Source organism: Dreissena polymorpha, chromosome 7 (assembly GCF_020536995.1).
Source record: "Dreissena polymorpha isolate Duluth1 chromosome 7, UMN_Dpol_1.0, whole genome shotgun sequence".
NCBI lineage: Eukaryota > Metazoa > Mollusca > Bivalvia > Myida > Dreissenidae > Dreissena > Dreissena polymorpha.
The window spans coordinates 84476961-84499315 of NC_068361.1; the positions used below are offsets into that span (position 1 = coordinate 84476961).

At 35.8% G+C, this 22355-nt stretch overlaps 2 protein-coding genes across 5 annotated transcripts in view; one reads left to right on the forward strand and one right to left on the reverse strand.

Annotated features, from left to right (window-relative positions):
• LOC127839887 (uncharacterized) overlaps positions 1-18137 on the reverse strand; it is a 34773-nt gene extending 16636 nt beyond the window's left edge. The window contains exons 1-11 of the mRNA XM_052368279.1: positions 17725-18137; positions 17166-17247; positions 16495-16603; positions 11444-11579; positions 10068-10198; positions 8410-8477; positions 7569-7749; positions 5840-5937; positions 1408-3299; positions 693-721; positions 278-313 (exon numbers count right to left, since the gene is read on the reverse strand). Of these exons, the coding sequence (XP_052224239.1) occupies positions 278-313; positions 693-721; positions 1408-3299; positions 5840-5937; positions 7569-7749; positions 8410-8477; positions 10068-10198; positions 11444-11579; positions 16495-16603; positions 17166-17247; positions 17725-17970 (3008 nt within the window). The 5' untranslated portion in view covers positions 17971-18137. The remainder of the gene's footprint in view (positions 1-277; positions 314-692; positions 722-1407; positions 3300-5839; positions 5938-7568; positions 7750-8409; positions 8478-10067; positions 10199-11443; positions 11580-16494; positions 16604-17165; positions 17248-17724) is intronic.
• The window catches only part of LOC127837734 (ecotropic viral integration site 5 ortholog-like), a 310389-nt gene that overhangs the window by 241122 nt on the left and 46912 nt on the right, over positions 1-22355 (forward strand). The window lies entirely within an intron of this gene.

Consider the following 22355-nt stretch of genomic DNA (forward strand, 5'->3'; position numbering starts at 1 on the left):
TTCATTCTACAAATACTTCAATTCCTGTACATGTATAATCAGTGAATGCACATTTTTAACTCTTTCAGTGCTGGAGCCGAATTTTGAAGGCATTTGCAAACAGTTTGGATCCAGATGAGACGCCACAGAACGTGTTGTCTCATCAGGATCCAAGCTGTCTGCTATTCTGATAGTATTCTTTGAAAAAAATCGAAGAAAATGCTAATTTTAGAAATTCAGCAAACGACATTTTAGCAGACGACAAATTTTCCAGCATGCAAAGGGTTTAGACACTTACCTCTGAATTGTTTTACTATGTAAAATCTTTTTCAAACTGAGTATAAAACAATAATATGTTTATACAAGTAACATTATATTTGCAGATCTCCAGTGTACATAAGATACACTGCTATTTTAATTCAACTGAAGATGTATACATAATACACCTATCAATTAGCTATTTCTATGATGATTATTAGTAGCATTGTTGTTATTATTGTTGTTGTTACATTTTTTATTATGGCAATGTGTAAAACAGCATACTTTATTATTTATTTATATTATTTGTTCTACACTCTGTTAAAGAAAACTAATTAGTTCACAGACTTGTGTTACAAATCAGGTGCTTTCCAATATTATACAAATGCATTTACAAATTCTCAAATACAAATACGAAGCAATATTGATAATTCATGCAGTAGGTAACTACTTACGATTCTTTCCGATCTTTTGCAAACTGTTTCTGTAAAAAAAAAAATATTTTAATATTTTAAGATAAATTATGCAAACACAATTATTCAGAAAACAATTAATTTATAAAAAAAAAAAATTTTTTTAAAAGAAATGATTAAAAAACTTCTAAGAGCCAAGATTCTTTAAAAGTAAAAGCCACAATATACTTGCAAACAATTACAGAAAATGAGAATAAAAGTATCAACAAGTTCAATGAAATTCAAGCAAAAACTCTAAAACATAATTGTTTTAAATTTTGTTCCAACAATTTAATGACAACTTTTATTCAATACAAACTTATTACAAGCTGAATCTTCCAAGAGCCCCGCTAGTGTAGGGGAAAAGTTGTCCACCATAGAGATGTTCTGGATCTCAAGGTATTTGTAGAGTCAACAAGTACTCGTTCTTCCAAGAAAAGTTACCAGCTGAGATGAAAATAAGCAGAGGCCTGCTAGACCATCACCCCTAATATTTGCCCTAAGATTATCTGAGAAAACTCATATATCCTCTGTACATGTACAACAAATTATTGAAATAATGAAGTTGGGAGAAAATGGCTCAAATGTGCGTTTTTGAGACCTGCTTTTCAGTTTCCCAGTATGTCAAAGGCTTTTGTTTGATGCATTAACTTTTGATGCAAAGTGTTTTGATGCTTTCAAGCTTAAAAAAAGGTTTACAAAAATTTCCATTACCAACCTTTGACAAAGGTGACAGCTGGTCGCAGACAATTTCTAAAATATTCTTCTTGAGTAGATCCTCTTCAATCTCCATCATTTCATTGGTTACTGTGACATCTGTGCGATCAGTGTTAAGGTCAAGGTCACTAGTTGCATCGCAAAGGTCAAGTTTAGGAATGCATGTATCAGTGAAGGTTGAGCTGGCTGTTTGAGATATTTCCGATAAATTTTCCACCGAACCTCTGCCACTGTCACTGACCCCTCCAACTGAATTTTCTCCAGAGTAGCTATTTTTCCTACGCCTCACTGAGCTCCCTATATGTGAACTGTTTGATCGTGCACAATGAGACCGTTGCCCAGAAGAAATAAAATTCTGCGTATTTCGAGGAGTTACCAGGCGTTCACTAATAGCACCGTATGCCTCACTATGATCCATGCATTTTTGCCTGTATTTTTCAAGAATGTTTGAGTAATCCCCTCTTATAGATTCAATAGCTTCAGTATCCATGACCACTGAGCCTTCCAGATCACTTTCTTTCTCTTCTTCTGTCTGAAGCTCTTGATCAGATTCAGATTTGACATCAGCATCTTCCAATATCTCAGTCTTGAGCAAAGAATTTTGAATGTTAGACCTTAACAGAGCAATTTCTGAATCCAAAACATCAAAATCAATAAGTTTGTCAGGCTTTACTCCGATCTCGTCATCATCCTCTATAAATATTGTCTCCATTTCTGGTTCTTCCCCCTCCAGCATGAACTTGACCTTTGACCTATAACTTGTAACATTACAATTATCATTTTGATCTTCAGGGCCAACGCAGTGCCTACCTGCATCTTCAACATCACTGTCAACTCTAAAACTTGACCTTCTGCTTCGACAGGGGCTTGCAGACCTACTGCGACCCCTATGAGGGCTTTCAGAGCCCAGAGAGGTCACGACCTTGTCACCATGGATAACATAAGTCACTTCCAGTTTGTTTGTATGCATCTTACTGGCCTTTGACTTTTCATATCTGGAGCACCGACTGTCTCTTTCCCGGCTAAGACACCTACTTGAGCTTGGTCTGCTACTTTGTTCTGATGATCTTTGTTTAGAACGGGCAGATAATTTAGCTCTGTTGGCTGAATTTGGTCTTGATGATTTCTTTTTATCTGGTTTGATGTTACCATCTGGTGCATATTTTTTACTGTGGTTTATAGAAGCGTGTGGTGTTTTCTGGTACTGGCTGTTAATATCCCTTGGAACATTGTCCGCATCTTTGTTACCACCTTTCTTTTCTTCCTTGTTACTGTCATGGTTTGTTCCTTTCGTGCTAACAGATGCACTAGCCTTAGATGATTCTTGTTTATTAGCTCTTCCTCCATATTTATCATCTTTGTGTTGATTATCATCATTATCATCATCATCGCTCTCATCTCTCTTCTTTTTTAATGTATCCATGCCATCCTCCTTACAAGATTCCTTTACATTTTTTTTGTTTTTCCGGGCAACTACATCATCATCATTCACATCACTAACTGTCCCTTCTTTTTCTTGCTTTGCTATACTTGCATTGGTAAGCTCTTTCATCTCCTTGCTTTCCTCGTTTACTTCTTTAGACCTTGCTTTTGCTCTCTTCTCCACAAAATGAACAGATTTTGATTGGCTTCCAAGCCTGTCATTGTCTTGAAACATCTCTTCAGCATCGTCACCAACACTGTGCCCAGCATTCATATTGTTTTTGTTGGCATCTGCTACAGAATTTATTGGCAAATGGTCAATGTTTTCATCAGATTCACTGATGTGCATTTCATGGTGTATGTTGCTCGAAATCAAAAGATCTGATTTGTTCTTTCCTGTCTCCGTAGCGAACATTCTAGGAGTCTCTTCCAGAATTGTTTTACCTTGAGCTGATATGTTCTCTTGTATATCTACAAAAGAAACACCCTGTTCTTTAGTTACAATCCATTTGATTACAAAGATAAACTAATTTAAAGTTATTGTTCTAATGGCATGACCAAAATGATTAATCAGTGTAGAAAGTCTTTCATATTTAATTGGTGGTCAAAAAATATAGGCTGCCTCTTCATTCATTACAAATACACATCACACTAAAAGTGAGCTTCCCCTTTGAAGTTGACAAAGACACATCAATCTAAATGTGGGCTTACCCTTTGAAGTTGACACAGACACATGAACCTAAATGTGGGCTTCCCCTTTTAAGTTAACAAAGACACATCAACCTAAATGTGGGCTTACCCTTTGAAGTTGACAAAGACACATCAACCTCAATGTGAGCCTACCCTTGAACATTACAAAGACACATCAACCTAAATGTGGGCTTCCCCTTGAACATTACAAAGACACATCAACCTAAATGTGGGCTTCCCCTTTGAAGTTGACAAAGACACATCAACCTAAATGCGGGCTTCCCCTTTGAAGTTGACAAAGACACATCAACCTAAATGTGGGCTTCCCCTTTGAAGTTAACAAAGACACATCAACCTAAATGTGGGCTTCCCCTTTGAAGTTGACAAAGGCACATCAACCTAAATGTGGGCTTACCCTTTGAAGTTGACAAAGACACATTAACCTAAATGTGGGCATACCCTTTGAAGTTGACAAAGACACATCAACCTAAATGTGAGCTTACACTTTGAAGTTGACAAAGACACATCAACCTAAATGTGGGCTTCCCCTTTGAAGTTGACAAAGACACATCAACCTAAATGCGGGCTTCCCCTTTGAAGTTGACAAAGACACATCAACCTAAATGTGGGCTTCCCCTTTGAAGTTGACAAAGACACATCAACCTAAATGTGGGCTTACCCCTGAACATTACAAAGACACATCAACCTAAATTTGAGCCTACCCTTGAACATTACAAAGACACATCAACCTAAATGTGGGCTTCCCCTTTGAAGTTGACAAAGGCACATCAACCTAAATGTGGGCTTCCCCTTTGAAGTTGACAAAGACACATCAACCTAAATGTAGGCTTCCCCTTGAACATTACAAAGACACATCAACCTAAATGTGAGCTTCCCCTTCAACATAACAAAGACACATCAACCTAAATGTGGGCTTCCCCTTTGAAGTTGACAAAGACACATCAACCTAAATGTGAGCTTACCCTTGAACATTACATAGAGACATCAACCTAAATGTGAGCTTCCCCTTTGAAGTTAACAAAGACACATCAACCTAAATGTGGGCTTACCCTTGAACATTACAAAGACACATCAACCTAAATGTGGGCTTCCCCTTGAACATTAAAAAGACACATCAACCTAAATGTGGGCTTCCCCTTTGAAGTTGACAAAGACACATCAACCTAAATGTGGGCTTCCCCTTTGAAGTTGACAAAGACACATCAACCTCAATGTGAGCCTACCCTTGAACATTACAAAGACACATCAACCTAAATGTGGGCTTCCCCTTGAACATTACAAAGACACATCAACCTAAATGTGGGCTTACCCTTGAACATTACAAAGACACATCAACCTAAATGTGGGCTTCCCCTTTAAAATTACAAAGACACATCAACCTAAATGTGAGCTTACCCTTGAACATTACAAAGACACATCAACCTAAATGTGAGCTTCCCCTTTGAAGTTAACAAAGACACATCAACCTAAATGTGGGCTTCCCCTTTGAAGTTGGCAAAGACACATCAACCTAAATGTGAGCCTACCCTTGAACATTACAAAGACACAACAACCTAAATGTGGGCTTACCCTTGAACATTACAAAGACACATCAACCTAAATGTGGGCTTCCCCTTTGAAGTTGACAAAGACACATCAACCAAAATGTGGGCTTACCCTTTGAAGTTGACAAAGACACATAAACCTAAATGTGGGCTTACCCTTTGAAGTTGACAAAGACACATCAACCTAAATGTGGGCTTTCCCTTTGAAGTTGACAAAGACACATCAACCTAAATGTGGGCTTACCTTTGAACATTACAAAGACACATCAACCTAAATATGGGCATACCCTTGAACATTACAAAGACACATCAACCTAAATGTGAGCTTCCCCTTGAACATTAAAAAGACACATCAATCTAAATGTGGGCTTCCCCTTTGAAGTTGACAAAGAGACATCAACCTAAATGTAGGCTTACCCTTGAACATTACAAAGACACATCAACCTAAATGTGAGCTTCCCCTTGAATATTAAAAGGACATATCAACCTAAATGTGGGCTTCCCCTTTGAAGTAAACAAAGACACATCAACCAAAATGTGGTCTTCTTAATTGAACTTGACAAAGACATATCAACCTAAATGTGAGCTTCCTTTTTTAACTTGATAAAGACACATCAACACAGTCCGCACAGGCTAATCAGGACGACTCTTTCCGCCTTAACTTGATTTTTGCTAAGAAAGAAGAGAGTTCCTTCAAACAAAACCATCAGAGCAGAAAGAGCCGTCCTTGATTAGCCTGTGCAGACTTCAACCTACATGTTGGCTCATGAGAGGGGGCGGGTATGAAGGTGTTCTCTGGGGCAGGGGGCTCCATCAGGGTAGGGGCCCGGTACAGCACCTCATCTGGCAGGTTCCTTAAAGAAAACACATAGGAATAAAGAAACAAGACTCAAATGTGTCACAGGAATAGGTGGAATGAAACATGACTCATAAAGATCATAGATATAGGAGGAAAGAAACATGATTCATATATGTTAGACACAAAGGAAGAAAGAAACATGAATCATGTATGTCAGACACATAGGAAGAAAGAAACATGATGCATATATGTCAGACACATAGGAAAAAAGAAACATGATGCATATATGGCAGACACAAAGGAAGAAAGAAACATGATTCATATATGTCAGAAACATAAGAAGAAAGGAACATGATTCATATATGTCAGGCACTTAGGAAGAAAAAAAGATTCACTCATATCAGACATGTCAGGAAAAAGAAAGAAGACTCACACATGTCAGAAAAATAGAAAGAAAGATACAGGACTAGTACTTTTCAGATACATAAAAACTCAAACTTGTCAGACACATAATAAATAAAACTCAAACATGACAGACACATAATAAATAAAACTCAAACATGTCAGACACATAATAAATAAAACTCAAACTTGTCAGACACATAATAAATAAAACTCAAACTTGTCAGACACATAATAAATAAAACTCAAACTTGTCAGACACATAATAAATAAAACTCAAACTTGTCAGACACATAAAAAATAAAACTCAAACTTGTCAGACACATAAAAAATAAAACTCAAACTTGTCAGACACAAAATAAATAAAACTCACACATGACAGACACATAAGAAAGAGAAAAGACAAACACATGTCAGACAAAAGAGGAAGAAAGAAACAAGACTCAGGCACATAGGAAGAAAAAAATTCACACATTTAGGATGAAAGAAACAAACATGCATGTGTCAGACGCATTTAAAAAAGAACATCGACTCACATATGTGAGACATAAAGTAAGAGTCAAGACACACAAATTATAGGAAAAAAGACGCAGGACAGACATATCAGACACAGGAGGAATGAAACAAGCACCATAAATGTAAGACACATAGGATAAAAGACACAAGACTCACACATGTCAGACATAAAGGATAAAAGAAACAAAAGTCAAAACTGTCAGACATATAGCAGGCAAAAAAAATGCTAAAAAAGAATACTCATATATGTCACACTTATAGACTAAAGACATGTCAGACACATAGGATGAAAGAAACAAGACACATATATTCTTGACACTTGGGAAGAAAGAAACAACGCTCATACATGGCACACACTTAGGAAAGAAACAATATACATATATCCCAGATACAAAGGACGATAGGCCACAGACTCATATGTGTCACACTCTTAGGATGAAATAAACCAGACTCGTACATGAAAGACACAAAGAATGAAACAAACAAGGCTGAAAAATGTCAGACACACAGGTGAAGAGAAAGAGAAATGAGCCATTTCGTTCAAACGACACTTGTTCAAGCCCTCTTGCGGACATTTTATTTCTTTCTTCAACTTTATTATTGTCATTATAATGAAGCTCTACATTCCATGGTTAAAATCTAGCTTTTTAAGGCATTTACTGACATACTTAAAAAAATGCTCCAAGCTGTGAACAAGTCCCTTCAATAACAAGCATATTTATATACATAATTTGTTTAATAAAAATATTTATATTTAGTAACAGTTACCTGTCAGAATCAATATTCTCGTCATAGTTGTCGTCAATGCTGGTGGCCACGGAGGTCTGGTGAACAGATTCAACGGTGCGTGGTCTGTCATACAGGTACTCATGTACGTTTGGTATCGACGTCATCAGCTGGATGCGGCGCTGCAGTGTACGACTGGGTGACGCCTGGTACGAGTGCGCCTCTAGAAAATCAATGAACAATGACCTTTACAGGCGTATTCATTAATATTTGAACTAAAAGGATTTTTTAACAAAGGGGGCTGAAGGCCTTATGCTGCTCACCTCAACCATGAAGAAGCTGAGTTAACAAAGCCTTTGTTCCCTTTATTTGACATCTAAAAATGGTTCATATGTATGGGAGGGGGTGCCTTTTTTTAAAACTACCCCTGCCTAACAACCGGGTTGTTATTTTCTCAACCCAAATTGTCATTATGACCCATTTCAGTTGGCAGTCAAATGCCCTGAACCAAGCGTAAGCAAAGTAAGAGCGGTTAACATTAGACTTTAGGATTACAATCAATACAAAATTAGTGTCAAACATTTGCGAATGGAAACAAGCACAATGATTTTAACAAAATGTTTCTAGCACCATTTATGTCTCGATGCGTTTTGTAGTTGCACTGATTACAAATAAATGTATCGCTTGAACCAAGAGTTTTGTTGATATTTCCACACATTCCGCAGGTTTTCGAAGTGTATGCTTCATCTTGAATAACCAGCGTACAGTCAGTATTTGTCGCTCTGTTTGCTAGTCTTTTGCAAAATCTGTAGTGTTGCCAACAGTTCCCTAAACCCTCTAGTTTTTATAAGTTCAAACAAAGTAAAAACTTTGAAGTTCTTACCAGAAACAATTCCTCTACAGTTGGTAATGCCTGGCCCATCCACTTTCACAGGGTAGAGAGGTTTAAGTCTGAAAAAGTGGAACATTGAAGCGTGTATTGGTTATTATTATATATACTTTTGAACATTTATATAATGAACTATAAGCAACAAGACTATTGCCAAGCAATAAAAGTCCCCTACTGGCTCCTTCATTGTCAGAAATTCCACAATTTTCAGAATATTTTTTTTATTTGTTGCCATAGCAACCAGAATTTTTGACGTAGGAACAAAATGAAATGACGTGCATAATGTCCATATTGCCATCTATCCATGTTTCAAGTTTCATGAAATAATATAAAAAACTTTTAAAGTTATCGCAGGATCCGGAAAAAAACACCATAATCAGCAGTATTTCTAGTCTATTTGTTGCCATAGCAAATTTAAGACGTAGGAACAAAATGAAATGACGTGCATAATGTCCATATTGCCATCTATCCATATTTCAAGTTTCATGAAAAAATATTAAGAACTTGCAAAGTTATCGCAGGATCCAGAAAACCATATTTTCAGCAGTATTTCTAGTCTATTTGTTGCCATAGCAACCAGATTTTTTGGCGTACGAACAAAATGAAAAGACTTGCATAATGTCCATATTGCCATCTATCAACATTTCAAGTTTCATGAAAAAATATTAAGAACTTTTAAAGTAATCGCAGGATCCAGAAAAAAACACCATTTTCAGCAGTATTTCTAGTCTATTTGTTGCCATAGCAACCAGAATTTAAGACGTAGGAACAAAATGAAATGACGTGCATAATGTCCATATTGCCATCTATCCATGTTTTAAGTTTCATGAAAAAATATTAAGAACTTTTAAAGATATCACAGGATCCAGAAAAAAACACCATATAGCAGTATTTCTAGTCTATTTGTTGCCATAGCAATCAGAATTTTTGACGTAGGAACAAAATGAAATGACGTGCATAATGTCCATATTGCCATCTATCCATATTAAAGTTATCGCAGGATCCAGAAACTGTGACGGACGGACGGACGGATACAAAACCATAAGTCCCCTCCGGTGAAACCGGTAGGGGACTAATAAGCAAGTTTTACATGAAAATTCATGAGGTCACTGATTTGGTTTTTACAAAATGTGAAAGAAGGATACCAAGGAACAGGTTTGCATGCTTTTGATGTTAAGTAATGGTGGTGCATTGATGAATTTGTAATAAAAGATCTCAGAAATATAACTGTCAATATCATCTACTAAGTTAATTCCACTATCAGGCTTTGCAATTGTCCATCACAATTGTCGCCAATGGCTAAACAATCGCCAAAAAGGTGAAAAAAACATTTTTTTATTTTATCAGGCTATTGGTTAGCATGAAGACGGTTGCTTAACCCTCTGCATGCTGGGAAATTTGTCGTCTGCTAAAATGCCGTCTGCTGAATTTTTAAAATTCGCATTTTCTTAGATTTTTTTTTCAAAGAATACTATTAGAATAGCAAACAGTTTGGATCCTGATGAGACGCCATGTTCTGTGGCGTCTCATCTGGATCCAAACTGTTTGCAAAGGCCTTTAAAATTCGGTTCCAGCGCTGAAAGGGTTAAAACAAGAACACTTTTCTCATCTCATCTATATAATTCAAAACTAAATAACTTGCTAGGACTCACTTTCCCTTGAGAAGTTTTCCATTGACCTTGTGTGTGTCCCTCTCCCCCGCCACAGCAAGCATCTTGTGTACGTGGAACGCGGCAAGCGCCGTTCGTTCCTTCATACCCATGGACGGGGTCTCACGGCCGTCCTTTGTAACACAGAAAGGCATTAAAGATGGCATCAAAGTAGTTAAAGATGGCATCAAAGTAGTTAATTATGGCATCAAAGTAGTTAAAAATTAATGGCATCAAAAAAGTTAAAAATTAATGGCATCAAAGTAGTTAAAGATGGCATCAAAGTAGTACAAAGACATTTGAGAGAATCTGTGAATGTGGAGCACTGAGCTGATATGTGGAACACTGAGCTGATATGTGGAACACTGAGCTGATAACTGAACACTCAGCTGATAACTGAACACTGAGCTGATAACTGAACACTGAGCTGATAACTGAACACTGAGCTGATATGTGGAACACTGAGCTGATATGTTGAACACTGAGCTGATAACTGAACATTATGAACTGCGTTCTGGGAATACTGGGCTTGATATGTGCGTAAAATGTCATCCCATATTAGCCTAAACATTCCATACAGGCTTATCAGTGACAACACTTTCGCCTAAACTGGATTTTTGCTCAGAAAAGACCTCCTTTAAATGAAAAATACCATAAAAGCTGAACATTTGGTCCCTGCCTAGCCTGCGCTGGCTAATCTGGGATGACACTTTAATTATGCACATGATTTAACTATTTCAGTGCTGGAACCGAATTTTGAAGGCCTTTGCAAACAGTTTAGATCCATATGAGACGCCACAGAACATGGCGTCTCATCAGGATCCAAACTGTTTGCTATTCTGATAGTATTCTTTGAAAAAAATAGAAGAAAATGCTAATTTTAGAAATTCTGCAGACGACATTTTAGCAGACGACAAATTTCCCAGCATGCAAAGGGTTAAGTCCAGTTTCCTGAGAGCAAGGCTCTTATATCTAGCAAGTTCATGAATTTCAGATAACAATTGTTTTCCTGTAAGACCGTAACATAACTAGTCTACCAAAAGACACCCTCACAACGACAATATTTACTTTGACCAATTGTGTGTATGGTTATTACACATTCTCTGAACATGTATCTATTGATTCTGTGTTAAAGAAATACCTGTATAAATAAGCATGCCGTCGAGTGTTAGTTGTAAAAATAAGCAGGAAATAGGAAATAATGAATAAACTGCCCACCCAACCACTTGCCTGCTGGAGTGTAACCCTAATGCAGTCATTCTCAAATGAACGTATAATAATGCAGTAAATTAATTCAACCTTTTGCTTAAAAATGCTATGGAAAAGTGTCTGTCCAAAAAAGCGCTAACATGCTGAAACCAAGCATTCAAGATACATACTGGACTAAGGTCTGGTTTGTCGACAGCGTGTTTGAACGGTGACCGCACGTGATGATTGGCCTGCCGTACCTGCTTGTTAGGCGACTGATAGGGAGTATTTGCAGGAGTTACCCGACCTGTCTTTGATGTAATGCTCCTGGGAAGAAAAGCAAGAGGTGTCAGTGATTAATGGAATATTTAAAGTTTCATAATTAACATGACGATTACAAAAGCATAACTGTGAATACAATGCAGACCTCTGTCATTACATAAGAATAGTTTTTACATTAGAAAAGAGTTTCAACCATCATGGAATAGCGCTGCATATTAATACTTAAAAGTTGGTATAACAATGTCTTTTAATATGACTTTTTGCAACAAGAATCAGAATTTTCAGAATAACTATCAGACTCTTCCAAATTTGAATCAGACTGTTTGCAATTAGAATCAGACTGTTTACAATTAGAATCAGACTGTTTGCAATTAGAATCAGGCTATTTTCAATTAGAATCAGACTGATTGCAATAAGAATCAGACTGCTTGCAATAAGAATCAGGCTATTTTCAAATAGAATAGGGCTATTTTCAATTATAATCAGGCTATTTTTAATTAGAATCATGCTATTTTCAATAAGAATCTGACTGTTAGAATTTAATTCAGGCTGTTTGCAATAAGAATCAATATAATGGTTCAAAATCCACTACTGACTGTCTGAGGGAGCATTGTACTCTTTGGTGCAATTTAAAACAGTGATATCAGTATCAGAAACTTGGAGGCATCAATTGTTATTTGACAAAGGGTAGAATAGAGAACTGGACTAACAAAAAGATGAAAAATAAAATCACAGGCAATTAATAAGTGCAAATGAAACAAAATAATACTTTAGAATGTGTTTCTGTAAATGTTCAAATCTTCTCTACAAGGATTGTACCAATTTTCAAAAATATATTCATACTTAAAGAACAAACACCAAAACAAAGGTCTATATCTACTGATACAATTTGACAGCGTTTAACAACACAGTTTCTTAGCACTGTCCATACCATGTGAACCTAAACCCATATTGTACGTATTTTATGAAAAAAAAGCATCAACACAGATTTAGCAACACAGACTTGCTTTATGTATTCTTCTGAGGAAACAAAACCGACAAATATGCAAAATGCCACAATAAGTAGAAAAATATTTAGCACAGAAATACATTTTAAGGACTTTCAAGAATACCAAGGTGAAATAATGCAGTTCAGCTGTACTAAAATTATTCCTGTTTGAAGACAAAAATCACATTAAGCATACATGTTATGGACTTTTTATTTTATTTAATGGCACAAACCATTAGTGCCTGTAATTATCTGTAAGAATAATCACATAGAAAGACTAGATGCTGTACTTGAGTAACCAGGAAATTTTCTGTTTTACTCAGGGAAAGGTTTCAATGGGGAAAAAAAATGCTAATGGTTCTTGCACACTACGCTTTCCCTAAATGAGATCATCTTGTCTCTTATGTTTCAAGCTAATACCTCTTTTACATTTTAAGATTTGCTGTGAACAACATTTAAGTATGAAATAAACAAAGGGAAATAACACCTAAAATATTAAAGCAAGAGTTATGGTTTCTGTGCATTGCTGATCCTCTCAATTAGATCTATCTACCGGGTACCTATGAAGTTTAAATACATAGCTTTGGTGATATGTTCCATACAAGTATCTGACAACAAAGACAAACACAGACCGACAAAACCTGAAACCAGTACTCCCCCATCACGGGCCCTTACAACATAGTTGTGGAGGGGTTAATTAAGTCCAAAAATGCAAGAGCGCGACATTGATGGCAAATTGTGAAAATAAATTCTAAGCTAATGAAACAAACCAGAAAATCTCTTCATTATCACCAAGAAAATGTGTCCACTATAAATAAGAAAGATCTAGCATCTCTAAATACTAAAACAGGAGTTAGCAATGAATATCGGACATTAATGATACAAATTAATGATGCTTATTTATAGATGATAAGAGCATTTTTTATTTAAATTGGTTGTTGAAAATAAACTGACTGGTTTTATTTCTTATGCATTAAAAACATTTTATATGTTCCAATCCATATGATGATATAAAACACTACATGAAATGAAACATATACAGAAATAACATGATGGTGTTAAGCAGTAGTTAATAATAATATTCATTTACACACACTGTACATCAGCATTGGGAATTATATTACAGGAATGATAATTATTACATTTGTATTTCAGGGCAGGATTTCAGCAGACATTCCGAAAAGTGTCAGCCCAAAGGTACACCATAACTATGTTAATGATAGTGATTTTCAAAAATACAATGTATATCTATTTAACAAAACATTCATATAATTATAAAAAGATCTTTTTTAATAGTATTGTCTCTAATAACAGATTCAATTGGTGATTTTTACAGAGAGAAAACTGAATGTCAGAGAATAACATAGACTTTCATACAGTTATTAAAAGATCTTCTTTAATAGTATTGTCTCTAATAACAGTTTCAATTGGTGATTTTTACAGAGAGAAAGCTGAATTTCAGAGAATAACATAGACTTTTTTCGAAATGTCTGTCATCTCAATGAATGTAGAACCTGAACGCTACATCAACTACTAAAGGCTTCATGACATCTACCAGTCGCAAACATTCTTACCTGAAACCCAAACCTAGGAGGCGAGAACCAGGCCTAGATCCAGCAGTGTTTGGCCTTGACATTTGACTTGACCTTGAAGAAGGCCTTGACCTTAGAGGTGAAGTATTCGGTCTGGGGGCGGTTCCAGACCGATATTTACTTTTGTTACTAAAGATAACATTTTTGGCAGGAGACTTAACTGTTTTTCCTGCTGATAGATCATTAAGACAGTCTGAGGACGTGGAGTGAATAAAATTAAGTTTTGCTGACACAGTTGGGTGTCTTCCATTTTCAAGTTTAGCATTAGCTGTGTGGGGCCGCAGACCTTTTTGACGTTTGACCTCTTGTGATAGTGGCTGAGTGTCTGCATTATCAATAAAATTGTTCAAAATCTCTGGCTTCATAACAATGCAGTGACTATTTTCTGCAGAATCCCTATTGCCTTGGGATAAATTATCATTTGGACTTGACATTGCAGAGAGGGGTGAAAGGTCAAGGTGAAAGTCAGACTGGTTATTTTTGTCTGGTTTATTGGCCATATTTGCCTGATCTTGACTGGTTCTCCCCTCTGTGGTTGTTACTGTGTTCTCCACTGGGCAAGTAGTCACAGGATTTGCTCTTCAAAAAAAAGTTAACATTTTACACATCAATCACATGTCATCACCAAGGTTATGCACAACAGAAAAAAATCACAAACAATGGCACATCATGACACAATCTAACCTATATAACACAAATGACGGCAGACAATAAACAAACATAAATCATATATCGTTGCATTACTAATGACACAGGACAATAACAAAAAATATTTAACAAAAATAAAAAAATTAAAAACTTTCAATGGCAGGTATACAAATGGACTAGTTTTTGGTTTAAAAAGCTGAACATAAAACATGTACAACATATCATGAAAAGGAAAATTGTGTGGAGAAAAAAGAAAAGTATATCTGACATTGGTTTTATTATTTAATTTTTCGAATTTCTATATTCAGGTACACGTTACCAGACATATACTATGAGACGTTTAGTGTTTCTTAATAACAAACAAATTGTCATTTTTCCATACCCTTATCTGGTAAGCCATATCCATTATATACTATTTTCAAATTATATTCAAATAGTGTACAGTCATTGCATGCATTAATAATGCTAACATACAAATTGTTTGAGTCCAACAATCCTGTTAGTGACAAATATAATCTAATTCACTCTTGACAGCCAAAAGGGACCAATCAGAATGTGTGCAAAGGCAAATAGGCCCTGTTGGCTTTCAATGTGCACCCAGTTACAATATCGCCCTAACTACCACGGTCAACACACTAGTGCTAGTTTTATATACCGTGGACTCTCGACGCTATTAGAAGTGCTATGGTTGCTATGGCAACTGTTTTCATCAAACAGAATCATTTCCAGAAGGTGGTAGCGTACAGAACTAAAGGCAAAATTTGTAACCACTTATTGAACATAAAAACATCAACAATTACAATACAATACAATTTGCATGAAACATTTAAAAACGTAGATTGTGCTATGAAAATAACTAAAGCTGCTTTCCATGGTAACGTATAAAAGCATGGAATAGCAAAAAACATAGATACATGGCGGAGTTGCAAGAAGCAAATGGAGTGCTTTGGCAAGTCCATGAATTTCTAGCTTAGGGTATTATTCATCATTCTTACTGCAAGTATTATTAATTCATATTTTTAAATACCTCTACATTTTTTACCTTCAAAATGTTGTGATGAAAAAGTAAAAATTAAGAAAGCTATAATAAAGGTCTGCTTGACACACAGAGACTATAACAATATACAAAAACATTACTTTTATTACAGCATTGAACATTTACACAATATAAAGTCTTGTATTTGGTGAAAAAACAACATTAACTTTACCATCAAATGGTTATAAAAGGCGTAAATATTACCAGTATACTAAGCTCATATATTTATGGAGAAAAACATTTACCTAACTATTAAATGGTTATTTAAGAACCTTTCATGAATGGAAATACAGTAGAGAAAGCTATAAGACACCACCTCGGAAGTATTGTATATATTTTATGCACCAAATGATCATTTTTGTATTTTCTGCATAAACATTTATGATGAAATGTCAGTTTTTATTAATTGAGGCTTACCATTCTATGAACCATAAAAATGAAAGAATTCAGTGCTTAGAATTACAAGGGTGAAAGAAGTTGTTGCAAAAATTAAATGCTTGTGGTGCAAGGAGTTTTATAACCTTTACCTGGAATATGATTTAATTCTAATATTTCTTTTGTAAGAAATGTTGATCTGGCTTTCCATGTTTAAGAGTAACAAACCTGTTTAAAGGTTAAGAATTATTTATTATTACAAAGAATCATTGCTCGAAGAAGACACATATGCGATTATTTATATATAACCAAACAACATACCTCGCTGAGGGGGAAGTTTGACGTGGAACATTTGATCTCTCTGCACGATGAAAGGACGGTTGATGAATGGATTGAAATGGGGTTTTCTGCATGGAGGCTCTAGATTGAACTAAAACACAAAATTAATAATTACTGGTTATTTTCAATTATTTATGTTTGCTTTGAACCATAAAGGAGGAAATCCATTACTTATTACTCCAATAATGATTCAGATCCTTGTTTGAGAAATATGACTATATAATGACTATCTGTATATTGTATTGCTCATGATAATCTCATTCTGTTTTCATTTCATTTATACCATGTTTCAATTATCTCCATCATTCTGCATGAAAGATAAAGATTCTAGAAACAGTAGTCGATACTCAGTTACTTGTTACCAATTCACTTTGTCTTTGGGCCACCTAGTTTAATTCCTTTGCATCTGAACTCCAAATCTGTATTAATAATTTGTTACTTACACGTGAATTATCAGAAAATGTAAACTTTAAGAATTGCTGTTTTAATTTGTTTGTTGTTAGCAGGTTTTAATACATGTTTTAATATTGACAGGACAGTTTGTTAAAATAAATATATCTCTCACTAACCTGTCACAAACATCTTTAAAACTAAAATGTGGTTACTGTATTAAGAGCATCAAAAAATGCACAATTAAAATTGTCACACTTTACCGAGGCTGGGGGTTGCAGCTGTCTTGTCTGACACAAAAGTTTTTTCTGGGGGCAGGTTGTCGATGGATAAAAATGGCTCCGTCTGCAATAAAGCAATAGAATTACATAGAATGCATTAAAAACAGAACAAAGAGATTAGAGTAATAAAAGTGTGTCAGACTCTGTCTAAAAATTAAAAGTGCAATCAACCGATGAAAAACGAATATTGTTTGATTATACTTAAATAAATAAAATGAAATGTCATAAGTGTGAGATAATTAACAGACATGGCAGCTTCAAAAGACCTTCTTACTTTTTTTTCATCAGAGTAAGGAGGCAAAAACTCAGACAAGGAATAGTGGACTTGTTTCACATTTTAACCAAATATAATGCTTGCATGAATAAGAACCAGTCTCGCAGTATTAAGCTAAGATGTCAAGAGCTTAAGATCCAAAGTTTACATTATAACAAACAAATACAAGTGGTAACATTATATGAGTTGTAATAAGCAATTATTTTAAATGATTAATATTGCACAAATCCATAAGAAACAATACCACAAATAGTATTGGTACCATACCTCATGGGGTTTAATAGGTCTTCCCCGGGAACGCACAATATTGTCATTTTCTGAAGCCTTGCTATGAGTCGTTTTTTGTGACTTTGCTGACATTGTAGTTCGTGATCGAGCACTAGCCCTTGGAATCACTATCTCTACATCTTTATTCAAATCAGGATCTGCGTCAAGATAAAACTGATTTTGATCAAAGCCATTGACTTGGTTCTTAGCCAGATCTTTTCTTTGCGAGTTCTTTTGTGAAAACATTGTTTGTCAATAAATCATAAAGTAAATACTGTTCCAATATGTCAAAATATATAACAGACTACGTTTTGCGTACAGCAAAAGTACACCAATACTTCTAAAATTACTCAAATCACTACATTCTGTAAATGTCAATTTTGGTAGCAACGGTGTCCTCCATATTGTTTATGTCCTGGTTCCATTCATTTCCCGGGAACCAAACATATAGCGCACCTGCTTATCGGATTTCTCCGTATTTATAACGGAGAACTCCGATAATACCGAAACAAGGTTACATTACACTAAATCATTTTGAATCCCTCCGTAACGCCTATTTATAAATTCCTTTTCTCTTCGGGTTTAAAAGCGATTTTTCACCATGCTTTTTGTGATTATTTCCTGCAACTCATGTGTGTATGCACTATTTTGGTTCATTTCATGGAGGATAAGGTTGAACGATGAACGTTTGTGGTGCGTTTTCTGAAGTACGGAGAAAGAAAGAGGACAAATTAATCTTAAAAATGATACCGGTTTTGAAAAAAAAAATACAATCATATGAAATACACGAAAACTGCTTTGAACGTTGGTAGTTTTTATAATGGGACGCTATGGGCAATGGAATTAGCGAAATATATAAATAACTCGAGTTCTAAGGTTAAACAATAGTTGCTCAATATTTAAATCTTCCGACATAAAACAGTTGCAATATTTTAAAACCGTTCAAGCCGATGCGTTTGTAGCTGACTAAATACATGTTTGATTATACCAAATGCCACATTGAGCATGTTTTAAATGCGATTGTTAATACATTAAATACCGGTACATGCACATCCAATGACGTGAAAATAACTATATAAATTATATTTAATCAACTAATTTTTTTTGTTGGGGGGGGGGGAACGCGCAACAAATTCTGAAACAAAATATGTGCACGCGGATATATTTTGTGTTACTATATTAAGTGTAAATTGTGTGTACATATACTAGCATATGACGTTTCATTTGGGGTAATATGAATAAGAATTTGTCTATGCAAAATGGGAAAATTGGAAATAGTGTAATCAACAATAATAACGACAACAAATAATGGCTTTTTAATACATAGAAACAACATGTTATAATAACTGTCATCAGTTAAGACACAAAACCGACTGTGTTGACACAGCTAGCCACGTTTTTCAGTACGGGGCCTTTATAATTATATAGAGATCGCACGTGCCACCTATGAAATTGCCATCAACCGCGTCATTAACATTATGCACAAGTATGTCTCGGTTAAGTATTCAAATTCCGGCCGAAAACGTCTCACACACGTGTATGCGTGCAGGTAAGATAAATAGTATTAAGTGTATAAGTATTACGCAATATGTCACCTGGAATGTTAATCTTCGTATTAATGTAAATCGTGCACTGATAGCACTTATATATACATTAAATGTCGTTCTATTCATAGAAAGTTCAATATATACATAAATGTATTATGAACAGCTTCAAAACACGTAATTGTGACATCAATTGTGACGTTACGAAAATCCAACCTCAACGCCAGGTTTGTGATTGTTTCGTAAATCGGTTGTCATAGAAACATAAAATTACGATGCACTTCCGTATTAATACACAAAATAATTTGGAAATTATAATACAGTTTTAAAATGGAAAACATACGTATGATATTTATGTCATTAATATAGGATTTAGTCGTTATATTAAAAATTGTGTATGAACAAAAAGTCTACGATCGGAAAATCTTTTCATACAGCGTTTCTAAAAAAAAAAAAGCTCGATGGAAAGTAGCTGGTTTGGAATGGAAATCTTGGAAAAGTGCTGATGTTTTACGGCTCTTGATTTTTTACAAAAAAATGCACCGACCACGACTGGATATGACAACTGACAAGCTTTAAACATAATATGTATGATATGCATACATGTAGATCTATAAACAAGAACATTCATAAAACTCGCAGTTGGTTAGCACGTAGCTCTCGCAATAGTTATGATTGACTACCAGTAATCATTGAATATTTATTTGATATGGGATCTGTTTGTCAGAAAAGTGTTTCTTTGGTCATTTCTATTATACTTGGTATGTTCACTAACTACCGGTATTAACCCTTTGCATGCTGGGTAATTTGTCGTCTGCTAAAATGTCGTCTGCTGAATTTCTAAAATTAGCATTTTCTTCGATTTTTTTCAAAGAATACTATCAGAATAGCAAACAGTTTGGATCCAGATGAGACGCCACGTTCTGTGGCGTCTCATCTGGATCCAAACTGTTTGCAAAGGCCTTTAAAATTCGGTTCCCGCACTGAAAGGTATTAATATGACCACGTGAATAGCTGAAGCTAATTGGGTAATGGCAGCATTTAACGTTATACTACTACATTGTATACCAGCGTCGTAGCCACGCTGTGGCACACCGATCGAGGCAGTTGCCTCGGCTAAAATTTACAGAGCAATGTTGAGATTACAGGGCAAAAAGGCAAATTTATGTCAAAGAATAAAATATATATAAGAAATTGAGGCAATTTAATGAATTTTAGGCACTATGATATTCACAAACAAATATTATCATTGAGTACAATTGGTTCATGTTGAGGCAGATAATTATTTCAATGTAATAACTTCAATTGAAGCCAACATCGCTCTGCAAAATGATTTGGAAAATGCTTTTGTTAAACAAAGCGTCGCACTGTACACTTCGACAAACTTGATTTACTTACCTACCGTAATTCAGCGAAATCTATCGGAGTTGATATTATCAAGGTAAACATTCTGAGTAAGAGTTATCTAAATTGAGTCATAAATGTTGCCCCTCGAGTGGTAATATGGAATTCCACATATGTTTTCTTTGTGATCTATTTTTTTTAAACATGTGACCCGGATTCAAACTTTGCATAGACATTTTACGGTGAATTATCTGATCACGATTTATCGAGATTAAGCAATACATGTAGAGTGTTAACAGTGTTTAAGACTTGACACTGTGGCCTAGTTTTTGGACACACATGGTGCAGATTCAAACTCTGCCTAGATATTGTCAAGATAAATATTCTGACTAAGTTTCGTCAAGATTGAGTTCTAAATGTTGCCCCTAGAGAGGAAACTATGTTTTTCTACGATTTGCCATTGTAACCTAGTTTTCGGGCGCACGTGACACAGATTCAAACTCGGCTTAGAATTTGTCTTCATTAACATTCTGACCAAGTTTCATTGAAACTGAGTCCTAAATCAGACTCCTAGAGTAGAAAAAGAGGTTTTGTAAGATCTGACCTGATTACCAAGTTTTTGGGCGCAGGTAACCCAGATAAGAGCTCGGCATATAGACTAACAATGTTAACATTCCGACCAAGTTTCATCAAGATTCAGTCATATATGTGGCAAATAATTTGGTAGCAAGTTTGTTTTTTTTTCACTAAAATTTTACTTGATTAGCTGCACGTAACCAAGGTCCGAACTTGGCCTAGAATTTGTCAAGGTAAATATCGTGACCAAGTTTCATCAAGACTTATTCATTAATGTGGCCTCTAGAGTGGTTACACGATTTATCTAAGTGGTGACCTAGTTTCTGCACGCACGTGACCAATATTAAAACTTCGCCTAGATATTGTCAAGATGAACATCCTGACAACTTTCATGAAGATTGAGTCATAAATGTGGCCTCTAGAGAGTTTATACGGTTTTTCTAAGATTTATCTTGGTGATCTAGGTTTTTGACACACGTGATGGATTATGAAGATTCAGTCATAAACATGGTCCGTAGAATGGTAACATGGTTTTGACCTTGTTACATAGTTTTGGAGGTACGTGATAAATGTCCGAATAAGGCACAGGCTAATCGGGGACGATAATTTCCGCTTTTATGGTATTTTTCGTTTAAATGAAGTCTCTTCTTAGCGAAAATCCAGTATAGGCGGAAAGTATTGTTCCTGAATAGCCTGTGTGGACTGCACAAGCTAATCTGTGACGACAATTTACACACATGCATTAAGTCAAGTTTTCCCAGAGCGCTCGATTGTAATCATTTTCTTGGTATCTTAACAGTGCCGGATAAGCACCGTGGAAGTGTAGCGGATCCGTGGTCTAGTGGTAACACACTGGCTTCACAATCCAGAGATCGCTGGTTCGATCCCCCGCTGCACCTAACCTACTAACTCGTCTTGCGCATGAGACGATAAACCGAGGTGCAGTGTACTAGGTGCTATACACCGGGCACTAAAAGACCCAGGGTCACCTCTGGAACGGGGTGTCTCCTGTATCTTGCACTATCCCCCGTAACCAACTAACACGTCTTTCTGGGGGCGATGGCCATATGGGAGACAATCCCGGTGCACTCGATAAAAAACAAAAACAACAACAGCACCGTGGAAGCCCATAGGCAGTGAAACTTTGGGGCCCACGCCCCCGGCCCC